This window comes from Polistes canadensis, unplaced genomic scaffold, assembly GCF_001313835.1.
Source record: "Polistes canadensis isolate GaletaPanama2010 unplaced genomic scaffold, ASM131383v1 scaffold_58, whole genome shotgun sequence".
NCBI lineage: Eukaryota > Metazoa > Arthropoda > Insecta > Hymenoptera > Vespidae > Polistes > Polistes canadensis.
Window position 1 is genome coordinate 790,902 of NW_014569605.1, and position 24,962 is coordinate 815,863.

Here is a 24,962-nt window from a genome sequence, read left to right on the forward strand (position 1 = left end):
AAAAATAAGCTACAGAAATAACGAATATGAAATACCCTTTATTCGCGTTAACACTTTAATCAGTAAATTATTATTTCAAATACTTGCATACATATATCTAGAATTTATATTGAAAATGTGTAAGCAAGATCTTTAATATTTCTTTTAACAAGTGTTTTTACTAGTAAAACATGAAATGAAAAACCAAAGAGGAACTAGATTATCTAATTGACTTTACTGTAGGAGAAAATAACATAAGTCTAATATTTTTCCAATCATATCTCTCATAACTTTGCAAATAATATAATTTCATCATTTTATATATCAACCGATATAAGAAATTATAATTAATAAACTTATTGTATTATATGCAATTTTATTTTTAATCCATTATTAGTAAAATGGATATTCATATTTATATGCTATCATTCATCCAAATGCTAAAGCTGTACAAAATACGTGTAATGAAAAATGTGATATACCATACCAAATGCTATATATGTACATAAGATTCGTTTTTACATTATACAGTAAAATATGAAGTTCGAAAATGAAATATGATATTAAATTTTATTATAAAACATGTAGCGTTAAATGAAATAATGCATGCTTATAACTATATAAAAAAAGTCATTCTAAAAATGTTTACAGTTATTTTCTTTTCTTTTTTAATTGAATACTTTTCCAAATATTTATTGCATTAACAAAGAGTAAATTCGAATGAATGTAATATTATGTACTATTGTACAAATGTGTACTATAGACAAATACACCTTGACACTATGAAGTTCCAGTCTATATCATTGTTGTACATTCACAGAATATATTTAAAATGTAATATTTTTTTTAGGAATTTCCATTAATGAAAGAAAGATTATTAAAATAGATTCTAATTATTTTTAATTGAAATTTTTTTAAAAAATTAAATTATGCTTTTCTATACGTAATTAATGTTATTCACAAATAATAAATTGATGAATTTATATTAGAAGTTTCTATTAATGACCAATTGATTATCAAGTAATATATTGTACCAATACATTTAACAAGATTATTACGGCCTTGCATACTGTGATATATATTTCAGAGTATAAACTGATTATGGTATATAAAAATTTTAATTATTTATCAGGTTCAAATAATTGAAATATATTGTGCATAAAAATAATAAGTTAAAACTTCTACCATATATTTTATAAATATCTCTTTCAATGTCCTATGTTAACTAGAACAGATATTTAAAAATTTAAATACAGTATGTGATCTGAGATTCATAAATGGATCTATTATAAGAATCAATCAATAATCTTTTATGTACGAAAAATAATATTAGCTTTTTTAATGAATAAAAAATATATATACAAAGTATCCTGTAATTGGGGGTGTACTCGAAAAATTTTCAACCTTTTTTCTTAAAAAACAAAGCCTTATATGAACAAATTTTATTCTACATTTTCAACTTAGTATTTTATGTAGAATCACCCACCTAGTCATCTATACCATCAATTCAGACGCCCTGTATGTATATTGGACTTGATAATAGAAAGAAATAAGTATTGAATTAAAAGATACTCGTAAAATTTTAGTTAAAATTCCAATATTTAGTATACACCCATAAACAAACACAATTTGCCACGGTTGGTTTCAGTCAAATCTTACTGGCGTACTCTGTGAGTAAAAAATAAGAAGAAAGTGTTATGCAAGAACGTACTTAATAATGCTTTTTTGAAAATTTACAACAGGAATAAGATTTTCAATATTAAGTTTTTATAATAATAGTAGAGTATAAAGGTAATAAAACAAAGTATGTATATTAACTTTTATTGGAGTGAAGAATAGGACAAGCTAGGTTTAAATAACTAAATAAAAATTTTATGAATAATATAAAATTTTTGTAATTATTGTTACAATATTTGGTGCTTGTTTGTGTAAGTTACTAGAAAAGTAATTATTAAGAATAGGAAGCCAAACAGCAATACAGCAATAAAATGGTATTACTTAATTTATTATCTTTATACTCGTCTAAAATCATAATTGTAGTTGTATCATAATTTATAGTTTCACTCGCACACACATTCAAGCATTTGGCAGGCAAGAGCCTAATAAAGATAATTCTAATTAGAAGAGAGCAATATCACTACGAAGTCATCATGTCACTGACAGAATTTGTAGATATATTAGGTCCTTTTAGAGCATCATTTATATCTCTTCTAAACATTGATAAATTTTGTGTAAACCTAAAATAAAAGTAATAAAAATCATTATATTTTACACAATTTTTAGAACATTGTAATAAATATAAGAATTCCTGTTTAGGAAAGAAATATACTCAATGTAATTATAATAGAAAAATGTATGTTATCATTTACCTATCTCTATTTTTTGTAAGTAAATTTCTTTCAATACCATCCATTAAATTTTCAAACCATTGTGCCATCGCACCTTGTTTATCAACTGGTTGGCTTCTAATAATATTCTCTCGTAACTGATTGAAATACTAAAATATTGAGATTTTTAATACCAAATGTATAATGTATTTGCTTTAAGATCATATTTTGCTTACTTCTTCATTTAAAAGTATCAGGCCTAATAAAGGACGAGACATGCTCCATTGATTTCTACAATCTTCAAACATTATCACATTTAACACAGTACTTAATATTTGTTGTAGTATTTCAGGATGTTGTTTCAAAACTTCTAAAAATAACTCTCCTCCACCAGGAACTACAGCATTTTTTCTTCCTGGATAACCAGCCGCTAAGGAAATGTAGTAATCAGGTACAATTTAAACCATATTATTAACATTAAAGATTAAAGACATACCTTTTTGATACAGCTGTTTGAATAAATACGTTACTATGTGATCAAGAGTTGCACAACAACCAGTACACACCATAGTATCTGAAATAATATTATTCAATCTTAATGTAAATGAAATAAAATACAAAAAGAGACTATTATAAAATATAATACAAGTACAAAAAGCAAAATACAAAATACATAAATGTGAAAAGAGCATACATACATACATACATATCATATATATACACACACACACGCGCGTGTAATAATATAATAAATTATATATTGCATAACAATCTCAAATTAAAAAAAGAACCCGTGTTTTATATATATAGCTAATAAATAATATTTTTCTATGATATATTGCATTAATTAATTGTAATGTGTTATAATAAAAGCGTTAAATAAAAAAGAAGCATTGCAATGTGTAATAAACTTTCAATGATAAAAATAAATAATTGAGTATATCTTAAAAATCTATGTATAAATGTTAATGTACTCAGTAATTGTCAGCTGTGCGGCTGACTGGTCTAGACCCATTGTTTTATATTATAATTTTAATCAAATTTTTCCATGTATGAATGCGGGTAGCAAAATATAAAAAGGCTTTAAAAATAATTTCTATTATGCAAAATTACATAACAAAAATTCTGTTTATAACGTCTAGGGTCTAGATTCTACACACTCCAATCCTCTTATTGCCTCTGTTATTATATATATTATATATATTCTGTATAATTATATTTTCTTTCTAAATTACAGAATATGATGTGTATATATGTTTATATTACTCCAAATTTGAAATGTGTATAAGGTTGATTTTCATTCCAAGCAATAATGCAAAAAGCATATAACAAATCTCAGCAAAAGAACTTCATAAATATGAAGGACTACTGTTTAAACTAGAAGCTTGAATATTATTAATAATTTGAAACAATCTGTGAAATATATTACAATATATGTATTATAAATTTAATTGATATATATCGCATAATTAATAACGAAGTTATCAATCACAAATATTTCAATATACATCATGTTTGTATATAATTATGTCAATGCTTTAATTTCTTTTTTTCAGTTTTATTTTATGATATCAATTCTATATTACGTTATACAAGAAATTTATGTATTATAAATTTATTCTTTTTGTCTGTAACACAAAAGCAAAAAAGCAAAAACAAAGACCAATTCAAATAAACGATCTAAAATTTTGTATTATTGAAGAAACATATAAACAAATTTAAAACTAAACAGATTGAAATAACAAAAAAAAAAACAAGTATGTAAATTTGGATAATCTGAAGTAATTAATATAATAGTTTGAAGATATGGCATAGAGGATATAGAGGGTAGTTGTAGGATAGAATCAGCCACACAGACCTGTGTAGGAGTCTTTTTGCGCACCTAGTGCTGTAAGGCCTTCACTGATACTTGAAAGGATATATAAAAAAACTCTTGGTTCTAACGTTGAAAGAAAAACCATATGATCCTGTGCCAAATATTCAAGTAATACGTAATATGTCGCTGACAGTTTTGGATAATCCTATTAAAAACATCAATAATAAAAATATGAATTAAGAATATTTTAAAATACATTCTATTAAAATATAAACATATAAGTAATACACATACCAGAAGATCACTTTGTGGTATACTGAGAAGTAATTTCACAAATGTATTAAGTGCATTATCCAATGCTTCATCTCCATAGAGCCTAAAGACACCAAAATTTACATAACTACCACAAAGGGCTGCTTTTAACATACTGAAACATATGCTAATCCCCTTTAGCTTCAAAGGATAAATCTGATCTTTGGGAACTTCAATATTCAATATATGATTTCCATAGCTACATATTACTTTACTAGCTTCACGAAATAATAAAATTCCATTTGGGGAAGATGCATCAAATTGTAATCGTTGACTTCTATTTAATACTAATTCAGCAAATAATTTCAGGACGGGTGTAGTTACTTGTGGCTCGTGATGCCACAATTCCACAGCATGTAATAAAATGGGTGTATAATTGGGATATCTAAACTAAATTTAGGAACAATATTTTCATAAAATATATAATATATATATAAATATGTACTGGATAGTTGCTATAAAAGGATACATCCAATCAAAAAGCATCATATAAGATGTTTTAGTTGTGAATGCATACGCTATACCCCTGAGATCTCTTGCTACACCAATCAGTGCTTTTTTTGCTTCTTCTGCTGCAAACAGTGGAGTATCAGCTGCTCCCATTAGCTGACCAAGACTTTCCAATGCAGCTATAATTGTGAAAATAAATATTATCTCAAGTCCAATCTAAATTAATTGTATTACCCATTTCATGTAATATTAATAATGTATACCTGTGAGTGGAAGCATAAAGGTATGAAACCTTTCTTCATCTTCACCTAAATCCACCATTAACAATCTACCCAAAGATGTATAAAACATCGATCTGCAGCGCATTTCTGTTACAGCAACATTATTCCCCAAAAACGGAAAATGTTCTCTCTGTATGTCAATGAAAATGATATTATATTTTTTTATCAAATCGTTGGTTTTTTAAAATCTTATATGATGCAATACTCACTGTATGATTATTTAACATAAATTGAACTTCTTCTAACTTAACAAGTTTGCGAACACAACTATATCCAACAGAAAGATCATTTAAAAGCTGTAAAGTTTTTGAAATAATTTGTTCGCTTCTTCCCCAATATTTTAAATTTGTTATTCTGAAAGTTTTTATATATATTATAAAAAATAGACTCAAATGTGATCAAAATGAAATTATATATATTATGATCAATATTGAGGATTGCATTGTAGAGAATCTCTGGACAATGTTAACGATGCCCAATCGAGTAGGATATTGTGAAGATTGCCCAGTTAATTTCTAAAAAGCCCAGAGGGTATTGGTCAATGTAGAATATATGCTTCAGTTGGCTATGTTTAGAGCACAGGGGAGGGAGGGAAGTGTTTTTAAGCTTATGTAAGTGAAACAAACCATGGAAATTAAAAAATTTGTACACAGTGTCAATAACATGTTTTTAGCAAAAATCGACGCGTGGGTCAGTGTCTAACTCGCGGATCATAGGTTCGCCGTCCCTTTGGGGCATTTAGGAGATTGACCAAGCAATCTTTACAATGTCCTATTCGATTAGGCATCGCTAACATTGCCCAGGCATTCTATACAATGCCCGGATTCTCAATATTGACCGTAATATATACACATATATGTATAAATACTCACATTTTACGAATGAATATACTGAGTACCATGGCTTCATCATTGAGGCCTAAAACATCCGACAGTCTTCTGTATACTTTGGAATTTTTCTGTACCTGATCACCTACGTATATTTTACGAAACTGTTCAAAAAAACTTAACATTGCTAGCTCCAACTTTTCGCAACCACCTTGTCCAAGTCTAGAATCTGTAAGATTCATTAATTGAAGAACTCTACAAACAAGTTCACCATCCATCGCGTCATATTCCTCATTGCTGTTAAACGTAACTCTTCCACCAATAACACCACCTAATAGTAAAAAAAAACCATAAAAAAAATAAATAATTATATAATTGTACATTTTTCAAATAAAATATTGATATAAATGTTAATTACCTATAATATAAACAAGCCACGTTAATTGTCCTTCTTGAATACTTATATCAATTTGTTGGGTTGATGATGCTGTTTGTGCCATTAATTCTTGATACGTTGTTGCAGCCTGATCAAATAATTGAACTAACAAAGCACAAGTTTTTTGATATTCGCATCGTCCTATCACTGAAATTTGTTCTAACTGTTGATGAAGTACGCCCAAATCATCGAGTGGGTCTTCCAAACGTTCTCTAACTACCACTGCTACAGATTCAAGTCTTGATGTAATATATACATTCGCAATTTCAGGAGTATATGTATTTAATAAATGCGGATCCCCTGCTTTTATATACGGCATAGATGATACCATTCTTTGCCAAAGAGTTAAAAGATAATGTAAACTATTTGGTGCAAACTGCCACATTCGCAAGCTTTGAACTGTAAACTTAGCAATTAATTGTATTGCTTCTGGATAATCTTCTACCAAGACTAATTCTCCAAGTTGGAAATTACTTTTCAACCGAGATAGTAATCTACAAAATTCATGATAATTTCCAGGATCACTAAGACCCTGTGGGTTTTGTAATATATGTTTTACTCCATCAACTAAATGACTTAAAAACTTAGCTCTTTCTGTATTAGAAAATAAACTTCTTCTAACAGATGCTATCTGAACTAGGCAGGACAGAGCTAAAGATGATAATGAGCTTGGCAAATTGTGATACAAATCAAAGAAAAGCTTTAATGACGTAAAATCCAAAAATGCAGGTCTCCAACTTGTTGGTATCTGAACTGTACTTAAATCATCGGTGCTTTCATCCGTAGATGTTCCAATAAAGTCAAATGTCAAACAATTTTGTGCAAGCTTTAGTAGTTGTCTCATCAGACCATGCTAAATAAAAGAACACACAAAAACATATAAGCATTAAAGATTCGATAGTGATTTGACTAATTCATATAAAATATTTAAATAAATAATAATTTAACCTACCTGTGCTTCATTATTAAAATTTAGGCTTTTACAATTTTCTCGTGCTGTACTTAATAAAGTACAAGAAAGCCTAAATATTTCAAAGAGTTGCGTATCCCTGAAACTACTAGCAATTCTTCTATGTTTTGCAAGTGACCTGTTTGCATCAACATCTGATATCTGATTCATTTCACACGTTAATTGAGAGAGCAATTGTACACCTATCATGCAATGCTCTACTGATCCCTGAATTATATAAAATAAAATATTAAATTATATCATACGATACAACAACAAATAATATATATATATATTAACTATTATATACTATACAAAAATTTTTTTTTGTAAAAATATGTTCAAACCTGTAGAAATTTTGTTATATCACCAACAACATTTCTGAAAACATATTCTTCTTTCTCCGAATCAAACCAACCAAGTTTTGATATTCTAGCGAACAGTGCAACCAAAGCTTGTATCACAAAATTTGGAAGCTTTGGTTGAGTCGCTAAGTAGTTAAGAACATAATTCCCTGCATATTAAGTATTATATAAAAATATTAATTTATAATGTGTATATCAAAGTTCTTAATTAAAGAAATATATATCAACAACAAATAATATCATATAAGTATCAAATTCTTACGTATATCCAGCCTCTGCTGTAAACTAAGTCCTTGCGCTGAGCGAGAAATCAATTTTGTTAAGGTAGTGGCAGCCAATAACTGAGCATAAGCTGAATCTCCACGATCCAGAAGGAGCTGGCACTTAGTAAGCGTATCTGGTGCATTTTGAAAAGCTACAAGAGCTTTTTCTGCCTCAGCACGATGTGCAGAATCCTGTGACTCATACAATTGCTTGCAAAGCAATTCCAGCTGCCGCACTTCCTGTATGTGATCCATTCTTAATGACACTATTTATACTCGTATTTTAGTATTTCCATTTAGATATGTCAATTCTCTAAATTGCAAGGTCATTATATTCACTTTTGAAGAATTTTAGCACTATGTTTACAGTCAATGTTCAAATTTGAAGATATATTTTAAGAATATAACTGTTGAATCTGCTAAAAAATGATAATTTCCACTTTACATAGAAAATTAAATGTGACTATTTTCTCTTGTTTCCTTACAAATTAATTTTACAATAAATTGCTGACAAATATACAAAATTAAATATTTCTCTTGATTTAGGAAACAAATAAGTTTCTTGTAAGTATTATCGAAAGAAATTAGACTGTTTTTATTCCTGCAATATAACATTTTCTTATAAAAGATTGAATATTTTTGTTCTTAACGCATATAATATTTCAATTTAGGATCTCAAGATTATTGTAAATTCCACGATTTCATGAGTAGAAAAATAAAATAAAATGCTGGCAAAATATAGAATAAATTATTATCATTATCAATAATGATGATTATGATTATTATTATTATTATTATTATAGTGCTCACAAATAATAATTATTGATAATTTACTAGATCTAACCCCAATTTATTGTAATATAATAATATAATTATAGCTGTAGATATGATTAACTAAATACATGAAAATCTGATAGAAACACTATTATTTCAATTTAAATTCGTATACAGAGATATCGAGAATTGTCAAATATTTATAAAAAGCCCAACGATCTTAAGTACTTTCAAAATTGTCATAAACTTTAAAACAGATACATACGATATTATAGGTTATATCGAAGTTGTAAATAACAAAATTAAAACTGTAGACAGATCTTAAATATATATCTACTTACAATAGGATTATATTCTGTTAAAAATATAAAGAAATTTTTTTGAATCACTTTAAAAAGAAAATTATCGTATAATTTACAAGAAGTAATAATAAAAATGAGTTGTAAAACAACTAAACAACCACCGAACGTAATAAATGTATAAACTATGATCTCTCTCTCTCTCTCTCTTTCTTTCTCCTTCTCTTTCTTTCTCTTTCTTTCTCTCTCTTTTCTCTTTCTCTTTCTTTCTTTCTTTCTTTCTCTCTCTGTCTCTCTCTCTCTCTCTCTCTCTCTCTCTCTCTCTCGCTCTCTCTCTCTCTCTTTCTCTCTCTCTCGTTCTCACACACTATTCAAGTCCGGCATTAAAGAGGTTATGGCGTTTTAATGGAGATTACATGACACATTTGTATAAAATAAATGAAAAATAATAAAACGCTTTAATTCTCTTAACAATAATCAAATACGAATACTATAAATGAAATAATCTATTTCATTTCGTCGATTATCTTTGTAGATGCGAATATTTTCTTCATACAAAGAATAATATTTATTCACGAACTTTCAACAAAAGAGTTCAACACATCCCAGATAATGAATCGTTTATATACGAGATATTTAAAATTAAAATAACACAGGAAAAAGATGAAAAAAATGAATAAGTTCGACGCGTTATGTTTTCATTAATAACGGAGTTATTAATTTGTTAAACACTTTCGATTTCGGCAACAAATGTTGTGTAGGTCGAAAGATCGTCTTATAGTTTCACCGCGTTTTAGACACGTTCTATTTATGCACATTGAGAACTGCACAAGTTGCAATGGATTTACCATCAACTGTTTAACACACGACTTAGGAGCCGCCTTGTCGTAGATAACTTTCTCGTAATTTGAAGTTCGCACGTTATTTTGATCGGCAACTCACCTGTTCATCGGCCATTTTCGTAGCTTCGCATTATCTACAATGAAGGCAGGATCACATGCACGTTGATTCCTCTACGGCGCAGTATGTTACGGGATTAGCAGAAATATGTGGGACTCGGAAGGACTCTTCCGCCATCTTTGACTAACTCAGTGAAATACTTTTTAATGAAAAAACTAGACATTTTATTTTCATCATATTTTTATTCTTATGTTTATGTATTTTTCAATTTTTATTTTAATCCATTATTTTATTTATATATACTTTCCCTGGGTAGTTTTATTCCTTTTGTCATAAATAAAAAATAGTCAAAAATACAACTACTTAATATATCGCTGTCTAACAATACTACTTACGTATCGCAACCAATGACGATGAAAAAATTATATTATTAACCAATAAAAATATGACTTGCAATAATTATACTACCTGAACAATATTGGTGTGGTCTACTTTAAAATTATTTTGAATAAATATTTTTAAATATGATTATTTCAATAAAGAGAGACTAATCAATTTGAATATCACAATATTAGATTCAATTCTTTGTGTACATTTTAAATTACAAAGCTCATTAAATAAATGCTTATAAAAAAAACCTGTAATGTATGAATGAAAAAAGAATTAAATATTAAAAATATATCTATTCTGTGATTAAGAGGTAGTAATATATGTAATATAATTGTGTATGAAAAAGATAATATATTGTATATTTACAAACCTAAATTAATATAATTTAAGAAATTAATTTTATAATTTTTTATTTCAAAATAAAGTATTAAATGTTTTATTTGAAAATTTGATTTTAAATGAATAAGGAATAGCATTGGTACATATATATCAGAATGATAAAAAAGGATCTATAATTTCTAGGATAGATATTCGCTAAATGATAAAAAAAGCTTTAATAATTATGGATCGGAAAATTAATATTTTCAAAGTCATAAACAATTTCTTGTTTCAATTGAATTATCTTTCTCTCTACGAATACATTACCGCAGTAGCAATTGAAACAGTCTTAGGTCTTCCTGAATCCCAATGACGTATTCCAAATAAACAATTTTACTAAAACGTTGATATAATTTCTCGAATAATATATATGAAAAAGTATATTCCGACTGGGATATTTTTTTGTGTAAAATTGTCATGTTACTGTAGTGTGGGTTCATAAGCAATCCCATAAAATGAATACATTTCTGCCATTTTGTTATTGGAATAATATTCTGAAAAATTGTCTATTAGCTTTGTAATTGTTCATTAAAATTACGAAGATATCTAACAAACATTTCTCTAATGAAACAACGTCTCTTAATAACATAGGCTTATGCTATGAAACGTGTGTAGTATAGAAAGAAAAATAATCCATTGTTTAAATATGGAACGATAGCTATATAAAAAAAGAATACCTGATAAATTTTCAGACTTATTGTTCTTGAAAACAAAAGCCTTATATAAATAAATTTAATTCTAAATTTCCAACGTAGTTTTTCATGCAGATTCACCTTCTGCTTGCTTATACAACCAGTTACAGGAAACCCTGTATATATAAGTAAAAAATATAACTCTTTATAATATTTTTCTCTAACTATTCAATCAAGCTACTAAATATTGCAATCAATGGTAATGAAAAGATTATATCACTGATCAATAAAAATCAGACTTAGTATAATTGTATTAAAAATATTATTTATATATACAAAAAAAATAAATAATTTTTTTATGCAAATAAATGTTTTTTTTATATTATAAAACATACCTGTTTCCATAAGATTCTGAAGTAACAAGTGTAAAGCTTGACATTTATGAAGTATCGTCAGATTGGGGTCTTAATAGATTGAATTAGTATCATACTTTTTTCGGAAAATTCTCTGATTGTTACAGACAATATCATGAATAATATTGAAATATATGTTACATGAACATCTTAGTAATAATGTACAAATCGGTATGACTGATATAGTAGTCTAAGAAAAATATGTTTATCATTTTAAGGATATCTTCTATTTTTTAATGTGTCTTATTTTTTAATGAATAGCTATCTCATAATTATCTTGATCCTTAAATAAAGTAGTTTTAGCAAGGTAAATGTTAATTCTTACATGTTAAGGAGCATAGCTATTCTATTCATAATCAACGTTTATTGTACATACACATAAAACTTGGCAAAAAGATGAAACAACACAAATGATAATTATCTAAAAAAAAATCGACGAGAGAGAGGAACTGTACCGTGCAGCATGTTGACTAGTTCTAATGTAAAACAATCCATTTTGCACAGTATTTGTAGTAGTGCTCATAAACTTTATACAATTGCATAAATAGTTTTTTTTTGTTTTCATAATTTTGTTAAGCATACAGAATAATTACAAATAATACAGATTAATCTGTATTACATGTTATCACGGCATGCTAAATTTCAATTATTTTTGCTCAAAAATGTGTATAGATTATTAATATTATTATAAATATCATTAGCGAATATTATAATTTTGTAACTTTAAATGTACAGTTATTCATTTGCATATTCTTGTGCACATATATCATTATCTCATCGATAATAATAATTCAAGCTATATATTATTTTATCATCTTATTAATTCTTTTTTTTTTTTAGGAAGAGAGAAAAGAAATTTAACATATTTTATTAAATATTTAGTTTTGTTATTTTTTACCTTTTTAGGTATTCCTTTATCTTTTAGACTTTATTAATTTGGCAAGATATTTGAATACCTATTAAATATTTAATATGTTTTTTATAATTTATGTATCTCTGATATGTTTATGTTTGTCTTTTCCAAAGGGATGACAATAATGGAAACTACTTCTTATTAAAATTGTCTCATCCAGTTGTGTACGTATTATATTTTGAATATAGCTTTTGCACAGCCTTCATTTCATTTCCACTTAATTAAATTTGCATACATGAAATTTCATGTTAATATTAATAATAAGCATCACAATGTTTTTTCTTATAGATATTTCAACATCTTTACTTCCATTTTCTATAAATATATAAGTTATAATCAAGCCATAGTACTGTAAGTGCAATGATTTTGAAAATTAAATTAAAAAGAAAAAAGAAGAAGAAAAAGAAAAAAAAAATGAATCTCTTAATTACTACTACAATGTCTTATGTATTGTCTAAGAAACATTTGGCTCTATATAAAGTGTCCTTAATAATATTATTAAATAAATTTCATATGAAAACAATTTATTAAAGGATTCTATTTGCTTAGTTAATTATAATGACTTTATTCATTTAATGGTTTAAGACCCCAATTTAAGTAAAAGATACACTTGTACCAGTTAGCAGGAAAAAGTAGTTTATGGTTTTTCATAAAATCTACATATGTGCATTCATAGACAGCAAAACTGTAATATAATTGGGCATGTGCACACGAAGAATATGTTAAGAATTTATAAGAATTTCATTCTATATCCCTACACTGACAAAAATTTGGAATCCATTAAATATTTATAAAAGTATAATTTTACACTGTTACCCCTGTATATACATATCCCCGTATATACTTACGGTGTTATATATAGAAAGTTTTCCCATATTATCATTCCTAGCTTTAACATCACAATTTTTTGTACCCAATTTGGCTACATGCTGTTACGTTTGCACGGTAAGAGCTATTATTCGAGAAAATATCGTATGTATCCGTTTAATATTCTTCATTATTATTTGATGAGTATATATATATATATATATATATACATAAGATGCAAAATCCAAAGTCATGTTATTAAATTAATATTAGAAATTATATGCGTATAATAAGCTTAGGGTTCTTTTTTTTTTGAACATTATAAAAATTACAACAGGATCAAAATATCTCATCTTTGCTATGTGAAATTACGTACCAAAATTTACACATTATTACATTTTATGACACAACCTGGAAAACAAATAATTTTCTTTTTATGGCTTAATAAGATCATATGTAAATGTCTACATGCAATATTGTATTTCTATCAATCATTATAACAAAAATCATCTATTTGATATTGGATGTAACCCTAAAATTTCATTTAAGAGCAATACTGTTTTAGAGAAACTTTTTAAATCAATAAAATAACTTCAATATTTAATTCGAAGAAATATCATTAGTATACATTTAAACACACAACATAAAAATTATGCTCTATCCGAGATCAATAATCAAGTTACAATAACTTTTTCATAGCAACTATAATCATTTTAGAGGTACTACAGTTGCCTGTACGAATATTTACATCTCTTTGTGTTTATATATATCGAACGTAATATTTTAAATGCAAATAACATTTTGCCACGTTGCGACGAGGAAATAGTTGACTTTTACCCATTTTTTTTTTTTTAAATATAATATGAATATTGCAAAATAATAGTATCTACACCGAAAATAAACAAAAAAAAAACTCATCCTTCTATACATTTAATTCTTGATGTTATATATCAGTGTTATTTAATATGATATCGCAATTCGCCTTAGCTGCCTTTTGAAAGTGATGAAACATAATAATTGTCATAATTATTTTATGAAGTTGCATTTTCACATTCACACAAAATAAGTATCCTGATCAGATAACAGTTTACAATTTTCTTAGCATAAATTAATTATATAAAAAAATCATTAATTTACTATAATACATCTAATATCTTATTAAGTGTATCCAGCCTCCCTAAAACTTTTTCATTTTGTTGCGTGTTTCAAGTCTTTTTCATAGTAGTAAAATGGTCAACTTCTATCGTATCATGGAGCGTAGAAGAAATCCAGATATGGCCATAGCAGACGGCAAATCCATGGGATGTATTCATATGGTTTTAATATACTGTTCATTACTAAACGCAGTGTGTTTGCCTTAAGCGCATATAAATTAATTAATATTTTTATATAAGTCACAGTACATATATCTCCTATCTCAAGAGAATTTCTTTTGCGTTTCACTGCAAATAACAAACCAAAGTCCATGATTAAGAGTTTTGGGATGTCTAGGCCTATTTAGGCGCTGTTCACACTGGACACTGATTCTTTATGTCTTGTGTACACTATCGTGAACACATTCAATTCACTCACTAACCACTTTTCTGAAACAGAACAATGCTATTATTTCATAGATCTCTTTGAATAAATGAGATTATGAAAAACAAGTAAAATTATCAAAAGAAATTTATCGTTAAAACCTGTGAAGTTATATTATTATATTGATATATTACTTCTTTAAATTGTATAAATAAGGTAAACAAAGAATAAGAGAAAAATAATATCTCTTAAATGAATACGTATAATATATGTGTATGTATGGTTATAAAATCTATTATAATGTGATCAATTGATTTACACTTACAATTATATCACAATAAAGGAATCTTCTTGTTGATGAGTCACTCAAATGCTGTTAAAAAAAAAAAAACAAAATCTTAATGTTTGGAGACAAAAATATATTTGCTTCTCTGTATATAAAAATCAAATCTAATTACACATACGAGAAGGAGATCTGGTACCAGATTGATTGGCAGCTAAAGCATTGACTGGTACTTGACCGGTAGACACAGATCCATTTGATGGATTAAAATTGAGAAAATCCCAAATTAGTATCGTGTCATCGTGCGATGATGATACTATTTGGAATTCGTCAAATTGAAGACGAAATACGCGCCCAGTATGTTCCTAAATTCATACAAAATTCAATATGATTTATATATATACACATATATATATAGATATTAAATATAAATATAATTATAATATTATGTAAGACACAAAATGAATTATACCAGAATAATAAAATTTTAATAAAGACCTTACCACTAATGTACGCAGACATAAAGTGTTTGCAAGTGCACGCGGATCTAATGCAGCTACCAAATCCCATACTTTAATTTTTCTATAACATAAACGAGACAGACGTAATGTGAGCATCATGAGTGGTCAATAATCTTTTCTGTTATTATATATTAAATTTACAGAAAAAAATGTTAATATCTATTATTATTGCAGAGATGATAACACAAGCATATATACGTACCCATCATATGCTCCACTAACAATATGTTTACTGTCAAATCGTATACATCTGACCAATTCTTCATGACCTTCTAAAACACGTAAACATGCTCCACATTCAATGTCCCACAATCTAATAGTGTTGTCACTGCTGCCACTCACGACTAAGCGATCCCTATACTGCAAACACGCTATACCCCGTTTATGTCCATTTAACGTTCGTACGAATTCGCAGGTAGATGTATTCCATACTTTAATAGTCCTATCACCACTAGCAGAAACAATATATTTTTCATCAAAATCAACTACATTCACTGCTGCTCTGTGACCCACAAGTACTCTTCTCAATGCAATTTCTTTCTGCGATGTCATGTCCCAAACTGCTATCGAACGATCCTATACAATAATAAATATTTATAATATTAAGCGTATCTAATTAAAAATAATATAGTTTGAAATATGTTAAGGCAAACAATATTAATACTAACCTTAGAACAAGTGACCATCATACCATTATTAAATCTGAGATGTAGTACAGCTTCGCAATGATGTATCAATGTACTAACCATCTCACCTGTTGTTGCATCCCATACTCTCACTGTACTATCCGAAGAGCCTGATATTATGGCTTTGTCGTCATATTGTAAACATAGAACAGAACCTGTGTGACCAGTCAACACCTTAATACATTGTAATGTATTTCTATCCCAAATTTTGATCGTATTATCTCTTAATCCAGAGACTATTTTTTGGTCATCATATTGTAGACAGTAAACGCCTTTTGAATTTTCACTTCTGCAGTTTATTCTTTGAAGATTAAATCTACCCATTCTCCAATTATTATCTATACTATCAATATCTTTAACAATCTTAGGATAAAGATTTCTGTAAAAGTTGTGATTTGGATGACTCTCTCCTGGTCGAGGTTTAAACAGATATTGTATCCTATGCAAGGAAAAAGGAAAGTATTCATTAATACCATAATTGTATAAAAAGCAATAGACTATTAACACACATACTTTATTCCTTTGGAAAGTGTTTAATAAATCGTAAATATCTTAATAAGGAAATACTCACCATCCTCTCCTTTCAGCTAGGCCCCTCCATACTGAATCTGTCCTAACTTTACGTTCAATTAATTTCTTCCAAAGCATTCCTTCGCTGATAACTCTGTGCCATTCTTTGCAAACTAACTCTGCAGCTGTCAATGACTCGGCGTCCAAATATGAAAGAATACTCTCTGCCACATGATCTAATCCTTTTTCTGATTAGAGTTGTTAAATTATATATTACATAGATATATATATATATACATATATATATATATTGCAACTAATATATACCAATATTAGGTACAACAGATGGATAAATAAAATCATACATACTTGGCAAAAGAGAAATAAAATCTCTTTGGAGCATTGGTTTCAGATACGCATTAATGTGACCATGTTGATAATGACACATACGTGCTAATAATTGTTCAACAAAGTGCACTTGTTCTGGTTCACTCCACTTTTCAAACATTTTCATACACATCTCTCTTTCTTGTCCAAACTGTGGTGTCACACCAATAGAAGGTTCTTTCTTACGAGTTGGATCATAGAGAATCGTCATTGGATACTGTAATTAAATATGCATAAAGAATAGATTTAAAAATTTGCTTGAAAATACATAATCCACACACACACACACACACACACAGATTAATAATTAAATAATATTGTTCTTAATGTAAATACACTCATGATATATAAAAGATAGAATCGTATATAATTTCAAAAACATTTCTTCTCTCTCTTCTCTTCTCAATTCGTCAGGAGAGAAATTTTTATAATCTCATTGTCACACGTATAATTATATAAGAAAACAAATTAACGTACATACATAGTAAAATCGTAAATCGATTACCAAAATAGTATTTATTAAAAATCATAATGATTTAGATGGTAAAAATCTCGATTTAATAGTTGTAACATCGTTTGCTTTAGATTTGATTACGCGACCTTACGTTGCCATTTCACGTTTGCCTTGACAACCGTCTTTTACCTTACACATATTACCATCCAACGAGAGGTTCGAATGATACGTATCGTGTAGACATTGAAATCGTTTAAATCGTAAAAAGCTATCTAATGTTTAATATAATAAAATAAAATATAGCAACAAATGGAAAATTACTAGCCATTAAGATATAATATTATTAAACGAATACATAATTATTATAACGGAGAACCCCCGATAATGAGGATATTTTAAATAAAATAAATCAAATTAATCTCAACTCGCTCTCGTTCAAAATATGAGTTTTATTTATGTATTTCCAGAGACGTAATTTTCGATTACAATCAAATAATAGAAATAATAATAATAGAAATACACCAATTCTTTTACTTATAATATAAAATCATAATTTATATAACATTATAAAATATAAAATCTATATATTATTGAAAAAATATATGTGCATAGAGAAAGAGAGAAGAAGGAATTAAATAAAGGCTTAGTTACACAAAGAATAGCTCGCGCAGCACGGCACACTGAGAGATTTGACCGTTTCATCTATACTTTCACCGCACATACACGCGCACTCCACAAAGAATATCTTTTGTCCTTACGAATCTATATAACGTCGTTTCATATTAACTTACAACATAAATATGATATACATATATACTCTTTTTCTCAGCAATAAGTAGAATCAACTTTCGTCAACTTTCTTTATCTAATTGTAAAAGTATAACTTTTATCTTTTTCTCTTTCTTTCTCTAGTCGATAAAGAATCGATGTGTCATTCAAATATGTGAATCATTAAATGTACATACTTTCAATCAATAATATATATTTGTCTGATAATTGACTTTGTTGACACAATCGTAATCAAATTGAACGACTAATGTAAGTATTAAGATAAAAAACATTTCAGGTAATTTTATTGGAACTTACACATACAGGGTATCATGTAATTGGTGGTACGACTTACAATTACTACAGAGTTATTCTACATGATAAAGTAAATTTGAAAATATAGAATAAAATTTGTTAATTCAAAACTTTTCGTTTCTCGAAAAAAAATGATTAAAAATCTATACAGTATACGTCCACACTCGACTTAATCTCAATCCAAAGAATTTTATTGTAGACTATTTTTATTCGTGTTAATTATCATTATTAATATTTATAGACAATTTCAAACGGCTCGAATAAGGAGGGCATAGAATACAAGAAAATACTTTTATGGAATTTCATTATTTCAAAAGTTGTCAAAAATCCACGCATACTAACTAGATTTTTATAATCGTTTTTTCGACTTATTTTTGTACGTAAAATATTTCCTATTCGATAGTATCATCAGTTAAATGATACCCTGTGTATGTAATGTAAAATAGAAGAATTTGTTTCGTCAAATAATATAAGTATCGATCTGAAATTACGTTAGGTCAGCAGGTCGTGTATATGAAAGTGCACGAGGGATCGTCGACCTTTTAAAAATCGTCCTACCTTCCCGCGTCTCGCACCTTTCCTTTGCATGCAACCTGATTTGGTATGATTACTCAAACTAATTACCATATATACAACAAAATTAATACTTCCTAATTCTAAATTTATTTTTTTTCGATTTATTTTGATTTCGATCTGTTTAAGAAAACAAAATTTTTCACGAATGATAAGCAAATACTTCAGTTTAATCTTATCAAAAGTTACCATAATAAGTTGACAAAAAACTCTAAATGAAAAAGAACTCTAGGTGAACGTAGTATATCTTAATATCTTCATGGAAATCACCAACCAACCAGTGCGTTCTTTATCTCGATATATCTGTATATTCATACATAATTCGTTCTATATAATTTGATATAACTTTAATAAGAAATCAATAATTTGTATAATACAATGTGATGCTTAAATATTAAACGAATTACAATATACAATAATGTTCTATAACTTCAAATACTAGTTTAATAAAACCGGTTTGGATGATAATTTTTTAATGATAGGACAATGATCAATGTCTTTATTATCCCTATTTATGATAATGGGTTGACAAATTTTATCTATTTTTTTTCTGAAAGTTTTGAAACTATGTCGAAAAATAAAAGTGAGTTTGACCAAGAAAAGAAAATCATTGTTTCTATGCTAGGCTCAAAACTTTTTAACCCACCTACATATAGGATGACATAACTAGAACTATACTTTTAAATCAATAAAAATAAGTTATTTTTTTTATTAAATGTTCATATTTATTGGTATTAATGTAATTAACGCACATTGGAATCATGCATGAAAATGATATCGATCAAACAGCCACCTTGGCTCTTTCTATAAATGACACAATTCTTTAAATAAAATAATTTCAATATATATATATATATATATACATATATAATGGATTGAAATTGCAGTTCTTGTTGCGTCAGTCGAGAGATATCAAACAAATTTGAACAAATAAAATTTACAAACAAATATTTGTATTTTTTTCTTCTTCAGTGTGAAATCGTTCATGTTGATTATTCCCGAGTTGTTGCTGCTGGGTAGTCATTCTCAACCATACTATAACGAAGGAGAAGAAAAAGGAGGAGGAGGAGGATGAGAAGTAGAAGAAGTCTAGCGACAAGAGACAAGCGTAGAGTTCTCAATTGCCTGAAAATGCTACAAGTGCTCCCGACCTAACGGTACAGCGAACTCGTGTCGAATCTACGCGTTCCTCCGGCTCTTTTGTCTTCACGCGTACCTTTACAAAAATTCTTAAGAGCACCGTCTCACAAAACAATATGTATATTATATATACAATGAGCATGACACATACACACTCATCCGTTCATTCATTCATATATGCATCACATATATATCCCATACAAGCTCTATGTCCTACTTAACCAATATGTGTGATAATTTCCTTTATTGCTTACCCCCGTTATGCTTTATTGTTAGATGAATCATTTATGCAATTTGAACAATAAAATACTATAAGAATATCGCGATTAGAATGTTATTAATATTTAATCAATAATTTATCGATTTTTCATTATCAATAAGAAAATTTTGGTAATTTTTATCATTTTGTATCATTTATCAATACTGTATACATCTATGTATATATACGCAGTGGGAATATAGTTATTATATATTACACATATAACGCGCGCGCGTGTGTACATATGAAAGAGCAGACAAATTGAGAATTAGACATAATTATGACATAATTGGATAAACCGAATCAATTACGGAATAACCTACTATCACAATTATTATCTTGAAATGATTGCAATTCGTTGCATTTTTTGTATTTTCATTTGATTTCTAACACGTTTGACTGTAATAATATTTTATCAAAAAAATGAATTATATCAAAGTTAAAACGAGTGTCTTAGACCTTTTTTGAATTTACAACAAAAATTAAACGAAAGGAGAAATACTTCCGCTTCGTCAAGGTTAACTATACATATTAACAAAACAATGAATCATTTCTTTGGTCAAATGTATGCATGGTCCTTACGATTGGCGCGCTTATTTTTGCTTCTAAAACGAATTATGTATGACGAAATCATTAAGTTTATCTAGATATTTTTCTCGTATGAAAAACAATTTTCTTAAATGTAATATTTTTCTTCTCTTATTTATTATATCGCGAAGAAAAAATTTTATTTTAATGACGCAAAGAAATGTCAAAAGTATAATCTTTAATGGGTGATATTATAAGTACCTCTTTTAATAGTATTGATTATCGGATGTATTTGCAAACAAATCGTCCATAACACGAATAGGAAAAAGAAAACAAGGACGTAAAAGAGACGATGAAAAATTATGGTATTAGATTTTATAGGGAAAATATGACGAAGTATAAAGAAACATTGATTATGCATATAAGTTGTTCGTAAATTTGAGAAATCACAGCGTAAAATAAATATACCCAAATGAGAGATAGACAAAGAATGTGAGAAAGAATGTTAATTAATTGCTAAGATTAAAATTCGCACGTTTCGGTATATTTTGACAGTATCGGTCATTTTGCTGAAAAATAGTGGCATTAACCGATAATTTCCGTTTATCTATTGATAAAACAATCATCAAATCCTTTTAAACTCTGTAATTATGATACACGCGCTACGGTGACAGATACACGTGGGTGGTTGGAAAAGTTTTGAACTTTATATTTGTTTTACTATACATATATTTTAATTTCAATCTGTTATTATATAATATTTAGCAATTTAAATGACAATACAAGTTGTTGACAGAATTGAAGGTGGGTATCTAGTGGTATCCAGCTCAAGTAGCTCGTGGTAAGTCTAAGAATTTCTTTTTTCGACCAAAATCACTTATATTTTTCGACATAGTCTTAAAACATTAAAAAAAGAATAAGCTCAAAACTTTTCAATCCATTCTCGTACAGTATTGTCAATTCACATCACGATTCGACAAAATGATTGATATTATTGGTAATATCGATTGTTGATAAAAATCGATAAACGTGAACTTACAATTAGTCTTATATATGACTTGATCATTTGAGTGGCAAAATATTTTTTCAAATATTATTTGATCGTCCCGAAAAAGTTTTTTGCTTTTACTTGCTAAGTTTTACATGCACAATATATTTTGTAAATGTTATTTTACTGAATAATATATGATCCAACTTTATTTTCTTGTTCTATATTAATTAAAATATTACTAACGAATATAATTTAATTACTAGAAGAAAATATCGAGATTCGTTTATTCCCGCCTAGATGTGAGCGCACACACCTATGAATTAATTTACTATTGCACCGATTATGCAATATGACGAAATAAAATACGACTAATAATTATAAGAAGTAGAAAACAAAGTTTTATGAACAATTTTACAAGTTTGAAGGGTGCAATCTTTGAACTATTTTGTTTTTCTTAAATCATTGATTGAATTAAATTAGGGAGAGAGAGAGGAAAAATGTTTTAAATAAAATTATTTGAAAATGAATCAATAGTATATATTTTTATTTGCAATATCGATAAATGCGATAAGAAAAGTATCGAATGAAACCGTATCGTTAGTTTTGCTAACAATAAAAAAAAAACAAATAAATAAAAATAATTAATAAAGAATGATTCACAGAGATTGTCAGAGATAAACGACAGAATATATTGGATAATGGGTTTCCCTGTTTGAAAACTCCAACAATAATAGAATAAACAATATAAGAGAAAACGAAGTTATATAAAATAGACCAATAGGATGAAGTTTAACAGAAAGGGAGAGCTTATTGATCGTATCAGTTCATAAAAAATGTTCTCACATTGACATAACACTACGGATTGGATATATCAATAAATGATCAAATATTTTTTTTCGATTTTTGATTAAAATAGCTTGACCAATCACGCGAGACACATCTGCGCAAGAAACAACCCCTAGAGATGCTATATCAGAAACTATTTTTTCTCTGACATAAGTTCCTGTATAAAAGCATAGAGGAGTAAGGGAAGATAGAGAAAACCGAAAATAAATTTAAAACCTTGTTTAGTTAACCTCATTTAGACTCATGTCATTTTGGATTTATTTAAAATTCAACGTTCGTTGTTGGAAAAAATACCATGTGTTGCGTGGAATAAAAACACGTGCAATAAATACAAACTCTTGACTCGCAAAGGAAACGACAATGCATCTTCCATTATTTCATATCGGCCCTTATATATTTATCATATGTACTCAACATTCGTTCTACCTATCTTTTTCTCTGTCTTTTTTTCGTCATCCATACAACTATACGTATATACATGGGGTGTATATATACTAACGCACTCAGCTTCTTTCGTCACAAGGAAACATAAGATGGCGGTGGGTTTCGGGTGAAAAATAGTGATACACTGCGCACCTGAACATTTGTATTTTCGTCGTCGATGATCTTATCCGTTTCCATGTTGAGATCACGTTTTACACGCACTACGCACCGGTTGCACCTCCGTAATCGGCGACGTCGTCGTCGTCCCGAGTTTGGAATGGAATCGATCCGAGGAAAAGCACGCGGGAGCGGCTACGAGATGTCGAATGTCGAACGCTGAACGTCGAACGAACGTATGAATGAAGGAACGAACGGACGGATGGACGGACGAACGAACGAACGAACGAACGAGCGTGTAAGCACAAATGATCGAAAAGAAATTCAAGCTAGACGAGTCGTGCTATTCGACACTGTTGTCTACGGCGCTGGCGTTGCCGTTTTCGTAGTCGTTATTGCTGCTACTTTAATTTCTTCAACACGATCGACGACGACGTTCGCGTTCTCTCGCCATATACAGATAAATCAAGACAACATATTTCACTAAAAGCCAAAGAAAAATATCATGTAGCAGGATATATACACACAAGGGACTACGCGTCACGACACGCTTTATAGAAGCACCCCGTCTACGACGATGATATTCCGAGTTGATACGACGATCATATAAAGAGGGAGGGAGAGAAAAGAGAAACGCTACTGGAGTCGCCGCCGTCGCGTAGGCAGGGCGAACGGCCGCACAATACGATTCGACGCCAATCGACTTCACTCCCACTCCTCCCCTTCTCTCTCTCTCACACTCTTTTTATGCTTTTACAAGAGTAACTCCCTCCTTTCTTTATCCTTCTTTTACCGAAGAAGTTGAGAGCACGTCATACGTAGGCAGATCTGAGCGTATACGAATGGCTGACGTTATTGAGGTGCACAGCACCAGAAGGTGCTGAACAGTAGGGTGGGAACAGGGAATAGGGAGACAGATGTGCTGCCACATGTCATTTTAAAATGACTAACATTAGCGACATCTCGCTGCGAATAGCTGAAAGAAAAATAAGGAGATATTTTATTTCAAACACTACTACCGCGTTTTTTATATGAAGATTTACTAATATGATTATTTAGTTTTTGAGCTTTACAAGATGCCAATTTAATTAGGATGCAAGAGTAATTAATTGTATGAATGAGGATAATTGAT

General features: G+C 28.6%; 2 protein-coding genes across 10 annotated transcripts; both read right to left on the minus strand.

The window, feature by feature from the left end:
• Window positions 1-341: 341 nt before the first annotated feature.
• Window positions 342-10,151, minus strand: LOC106785888 (exportin-7). 8 transcript variants are annotated; one of them, XM_014746703.1, is made up of 15 exons: window positions 10,021-10,151; window positions 8,005-8,245; window positions 7,725-7,891; window positions 7,381-7,605; window positions 6,411-7,281; window positions 6,038-6,323; window positions 5,375-5,519; window positions 5,148-5,295; window positions 4,904-5,063; window positions 4,417-4,819; window positions 4,189-4,327; window positions 2,803-2,880; window positions 2,543-2,721; window positions 2,349-2,476; window positions 342-2,216 (listed from the first exon to the last, which is right to left on the minus strand). In XM_014746703.1, exons 1-15 carry the CDS (start codon window positions 10,033-10,035, stop codon window positions 2,117-2,119), a joined length of 3,285 nt encoding a protein of 1,094 aa, XP_014602189.1. In that variant the 5' UTR covers window positions 10,036-10,151; the 3' UTR covers window positions 342-2,116. The 8 variants fall into 8 exon arrangements, with proteins under 8 accessions (XP_014602189.1, XP_014602185.1, XP_014602184.1 ...); XM_014746699.1 differs by having other exon boundaries at window positions 2,543-2,736; window positions 4,165-4,327; XM_014746698.1 differs by having other exon boundaries at window positions 2,543-2,736; window positions 4,165-4,327; window positions 8,005-8,421; window positions 10,021-10,150.
• Window positions 10,152-14,081: 3,930 nt separating this feature from the next.
• Window positions 14,082-24,788, minus strand: LOC106785883 (beta-TrCP). 2 transcript variants are annotated; one of them, XM_014746685.1, is made up of 9 exons: window positions 23,867-24,788; window positions 17,399-17,633; window positions 17,091-17,265; window positions 16,502-16,958; window positions 16,036-16,409; window positions 15,816-15,894; window positions 15,494-15,677; window positions 15,355-15,402; window positions 14,082-15,094 (listed from the first exon to the last, which is right to left on the minus strand). In XM_014746685.1, the coding sequence occupies exons 1-8, from the start codon at window positions 23,909-23,911 to the stop codon at window positions 15,392-15,394; spliced, it is 1,560 nt and encodes a 519-aa protein (XP_014602171.1). In that variant the 5' UTR covers window positions 23,912-24,788; the 3' UTR covers window positions 14,082-15,094; window positions 15,355-15,391. The 2 variants fall into 2 exon arrangements, with proteins under 2 accessions (XP_014602171.1, XP_014602170.1); XM_014746684.1 differs by having other exon boundaries at window positions 17,091-17,277; window positions 23,867-24,786.
• Between the last annotated feature and the right edge of the window lie 174 nt (window positions 24,789-24,962).

Bases quoted from the DNA above. Each gene is read 5' to 3' on its own strand.
- LOC106785888 (XM_014746699.1), bottom strand. The intron at 6,324-6,410 runs GTAATTAACATT...TTTTACTATTAG, and splicing joins GTGGCTTGTTTATATTATAG to GTGGTGTTATTGGTGGAAGA. The intron at 4,328-4,416 runs GTATGTGTATTA...TGTTTTTAATAG, and splicing joins TACCACAAAGTGATCTTCTG to GATTATCCAAAACTGTCAGC.
- LOC106785883 (XM_014746684.1), bottom strand. From the start codon at position 23,911: ATGGAAACGGATAAGATCATCGACGACGAAAATACAAATGTTCAG. The intron at 17,278-17,398 runs GTATGTATGATT...AACTCTAATCAG, and splicing joins TTTTATTTCTCTTTTGCCAA to AAAAAGGATTAGATCATGTG. The intron at 16,959-17,090 runs GTGAGTATTTCC...TTCCTTGCATAG, and splicing joins CTAGCTGAAAGGAGAGGATG to GATACAATATCTGTTTAAAC.